This window comes from Salmo trutta, chromosome 37, assembly GCF_901001165.1.
Source record: "Salmo trutta chromosome 37, fSalTru1.1, whole genome shotgun sequence".
NCBI classification, from domain to species: Eukaryota; Metazoa; Chordata; class Actinopteri; order Salmoniformes; family Salmonidae; genus Salmo; species Salmo trutta.
In genome coordinates this window covers 24,579,323-24,583,936 of record NC_042993.1, presented here as the reverse complement: position 1 = coordinate 24,583,936, position 4,614 = coordinate 24,579,323, and the positions used below count along the sequence as shown (strand labels likewise).

Genomic DNA, 4,614 nt, shown 5'->3' with positions numbered 1-4,614 from the left:
CTTTAAGTAACACGTTGAAATACAATACGGTAAGGGATGGACGAACACTTTTGTAACAGTTTAGTTATACTATTCATTGGCTACAGTATATTGTTAGTAAAAGCAGTTCGCTAAGTGTTGTTTTACCGTAAATCATCTGACTGCATGATAAGAAAATAACAATAAACCTTTTATCCACATTTTATTCATTATATAGCACAAAATAACCCCAAATTGTATAGTAGATATTAAGTTAACAGTCAAATGTTATTGTTAACACAAAAATCTGTGGTTCTTTAAAAAAACATTTTTACAAAAGGCAGAGAGACGATATCTAAAGCACCAGATTTGGAATGAATACAGTTCTACATGGCCTCTGACTGGCCCTCTTTGACCTCTGACCCCTAAAGGGTTAAAACACCTTTTTCCTCTCCTCACAGCGTGGTCCAGAGTAAGGAGGGCGACAGCGGCACGAATCGGGAGACAAACACTTGCCTCCATTCAGACAGGGCCGGTGACAAACAGCTGCAAGATAGAGAGAGAGGGAAGAGAGACGGAGGGAGGGGGAAATGAGAAAAAGAGATGTTACATTAAGAAAGAGAGGAAGGAGGGCTCATTATGTAGTCTGGTGGCCTCTTCACATCTGGGAAAACACAGCTCCGAGAACAAAATCTCAAAACAGTCATTTTCAACAGATATCTCACATTGACAGGTTTCTCACTCAGTAGATTATTTCAGGATAAAAAACACTTCCGTTAACAATTTCTTAATTTTCTGACAGTCTGATTTATATTTGTTATTCTTGAAAGCATGCCTGATTAACTTCTCTGCTATCTATTGTTTGACCCAAGTGTGTTAGTGTGTTACAAATTAACACACTTGACACACATCCAGAACAGATCAGTGATTAGGCTCCAGTTATGGGTTATACATTTATTTGTCCTGTTGCCTGTAAGTGTGTCTGCATAATTGACCGTGTTTGTGTGTCTGTTGGGGTGAGAGTATAAAAGTACATGTCTGAAAATGTGTATAGTTTTATGTTGGTTGTGTGTGTTGCAAATCTGTGAGATTTTACATTACATTTTAGTCATTTAGCAGACGTTCTTATCCAGAGCGACTTACAGTTAGTTCATTTATCTTAAGATCTCACTCACCAGTGTGGCAGGCTCCACCCAGCCAGCCCTCTGGACAGCTGCAGATTCCTGGGGCCACACAGCTGCCCCCGTTCCTGCACCCCTGGGGACAGATGGCTGGGGAAACATCGCAACAACACATTCTCAACATTCCGGGAACCAATAAATCACCATTATACCTTTGGCCATGTGAAGCGTTTTCTTTGTCCCATTCGATAGTAATTAAATCAACTATTCTTTATTGTTTTAGTACGTGTGAAGGCATCTTGGCATTTCAATGAAGTTGTCAGAAGGTTCCGGAGAGGATTAATATGCTACTGTTGATTAATAGGCCAGCTGAGCAACAAGTCTCACTGCTGGTTTCACCTCTGTGTGAATTAGGCTAATTAGGAGGTAAACAAACCCTCTTGGCATTTAGAGCCAGTCCAGCTGGAGGGACAGATGCACTTGGCCACTCCGTTCACAGCGATGCAGTCGCCACCGTTCCAGCATCCACTATCACATTTCACTGGAAAAGACAGACATACAATCAAATCATCTACTTACTTATGTCAATGTTCCTAACCTATACTATAGGACTACGACTTAACTCCCTACCCTTTTCAAACCACACTTAGGTTACTTGTACTAGCCTACTGTAGTTACCAATAAATAGATATTATTACAATATTTAATCAGATTTGTAACATTAACCAATCACCAACATAGTGTATATCTAAAAGGTTAACATAATTAGATAAGTACCTTTATGACAATATTTTCCTCCAAATCCAGAAGGACATCTGCATTTTCCAGGGCGAAGGCATTCTCCTCCATTCTTACATTTGGGATAGCAGTTAGCTGTTCAAAACAAGAGGCAATATATTCATCAGCACTCATCCAGTAAGTCATGCAACTTTTACATACATGTTGTGAAAAAAAATATATGATATACATATTTCATACATTCTTCAATGCATCACTTGTCTTTTATAGTTTGGCAATTTTGTTTACTGTTTCCTTTATAGGCAAATATAAAGTAACATCACCATACTGGCAGGTCTCTCCCTCATAGCCGCGAGAACAGAAGCAGGTGTTGTTTCGGATGCAGATGCCAGCATGTTGGCACGGAGGGTCGCACGTCGCTTTGAGGTCAAAAACAAAGGGCACCGCCACCCCTCGCGGAGCGTCCGAGCGCGCTAAGCAGATGCCTACAAGCGCAACCGAGCAGGCCAGCAGCGCGAGGTCCATCTTTATCGACGCGGTAAAGCAGAAGCGAGCGAGCACCATCCTCTTCACTTAGTGGACAACGGGAACTGGGGTTGAAACCAAGTCCTTCGTGCATTGACACCGCAAGGCTTCTCTCCACGTCGCCCCCACTGATGAACAGAGAAACTACAACAGAGTCAGTCGAGAGAAAGTGTACGGAGAGGACGGGACCTATGTGAAGCTAGCCACAATAACAACAATAGTATATGTTTGCTGTTTGGCTTTTAAATAAAAGTCCCTAATTGAAAGTGACGCAAACGGATACAAATAGTGGTTTTCATGACATATGTGGACTAGGTAATGCTAAAAAAAAAGGTTGATTATCAAATTAAAATAAATACAATAATTAATTTTACAATATGCAACTACATGTCCAAAAGTATGTGGACACCTATCCGAACATCTCATTCCAAAATCATGGCCATTAATATGGAGTTGGTCCCCCTTTTGCTACTATAGATGGACGATTCCAACGGACAAAACAGATTCGTCCTCAGACTGCCAGATAGTGAAGCATGATTCATCACTCCAGAGAACGCATTTCCACTGCTCCAGAGTCCAATGGCGGCATATCACCTCCCCATTTCATGGGTGCACACTTCATAGGTAAGACTATACAGTTCAATATGAATGTTCAATATGCACAATAGATTGGCTGGGGAGGTGATTTGCCATGGTCAAAGTCCTGCAAAAAGAGCTATGACGCTAATATTTTGAACTCCAACACCATCATCAAGTTTGCTGATGTCACGGTGGTGGTAGGACTGATCACCGACAACAATGAAGCAGCCTATAGGGACGAGATCAGAGACAACAACCTCTGCCTCAACGTCTGCAAGACAAAGGAGCTAATTGTGGACTACAGGAAACAGAGGTGCGAGCACACGCCCATCCACATCGATGGGGCTGTAGTGGAGTTGGTCAAAAGCTTCAAGTTCCTCTGCATCCACATCAGTAAGGAATTAACATGATCCACAAACACAGGAGGCTGAAAAGATTTGGTATGGTTCCTCAGATCCTCAAAACGTTGTACAGCTGCACCATTGAGAGAATCTTGACTGGCTGCATCACCGCTTGGTACGTCAACTGCAATGCACCCAAACGCAAGGCACAACAGAAGGTGGTGAGTACGGCCCTGTGCATCCCTGGGGCCGAGCTCCCTGCCATCCAGGACCTCTATACCAGCCGGTGTTAGGAGAAGGCCCAAAGAATTGTCAAAGACTCCAGCCACTAAAGCCATAGACTGTTCTCTCTGCCACCGCACTGCAAACAGTAAGTCTGGAACATTTTTACATTTCAGTAATTTAGTAAGTACATTTTTCCTCAATAAAGTAGCTATCAGGAAAGTCAGACCTAGTAAGGGGGAGGAAAGTCAAGTGCAAGTGTTAGTTCACAAAGGGCTTTTTGTGTTGGGGGCTGGGGGGGTGAGGAGGGGGTTCTGTGGGATTATTTAAGAAACTCTTCGAATAGGTAGGGTTTCAGATGTTTTTAGGAGATGGGCAGGGACTTTGCTATCCTAGCTTCAGGGTGAAGCTGATTCCACCATTGGGGTGCCAGCACAGAGAAGAGCTTCGACTGGGGTGAGTGGGAGCTGCCCTCCTGTAGGGGTGAGACGGCCAAGAGACTAGAGGTGACAGAACGGAGTACTTGGTTGGGGTGTAGGAGTTGAGCATAGCCTGAAGGTAGGGAGGAGTAGTTCCTCTTGCTGCTCTGTAGGCAAGTACCATGGTCTTGTAGTGGATGCTAGCTTCAAATGGAAGCCAGTGGGGTGTGCAGAGGAGCAAGGTGTCATGGTGGACTTGAGAAGGTTGAACACCAGGTGGGCTGCAATGTTCTGGATAAGTTGCAGAGGTTTCATGGCAAAACGGAGGCCCCAGCCAACAGCAAGTTGCTGTAGTCCAGACGGGAGACGACAAGTGCCTGGATTAGGACCTGCGCCGCTTCCTGTGTGAGGTAGGATCGTACTCTACAGATGTTGTTGAGCATGATCCTGCAGGAGTGTGCCACTGCTTTGATGTTTGCAGAGAAGTGTTGTTGTCCTAGGTCACACCAAGGTTCTTTGAGCTCTAGGAGGGGGACACCGTGCAGTTGTCAACCCTGATGGAGAAGTCTTGGAGCGGGCAGACCTTCCCCTGGAGGAAGAGCTTGAGGTGGTGGGCCGACATCCAAGCTGAGATATCTGCCAGGCACAAAAAGATGTGTGTCGCCACCTGGGTGTCAGAAGGGGGGAAGGAGAAAGATAGTTGTGTCATCC

General features: G+C 44.4%; 1 protein-coding gene across 1 annotated transcript; it reads right to left on the bottom strand.

Annotated features, from left to right (window-relative positions):
• Positions 1–168: 168 nt before the first annotated feature.
• Positions 169–2,499, bottom strand: LOC115176996 (von Willebrand factor D and EGF domain-containing protein). The gene is made up of 5 exons (XM_029737427.1): positions 2,141–2,499; positions 1,857–1,952; positions 1,516–1,620; positions 1,134–1,229; positions 169–504 (listed from the first exon to the last, which is right to left on the bottom strand). The coding sequence occupies exons 1-5, from the start codon at positions 2,379–2,381 to the stop codon at positions 392–394; spliced, it is 651 nt and encodes a 216-aa protein (XP_029593287.1). The 5' UTR covers positions 2,382–2,499; the 3' UTR covers positions 169–391.
• Positions 2,500–4,614: the final 2,115 nt, after the last annotated feature.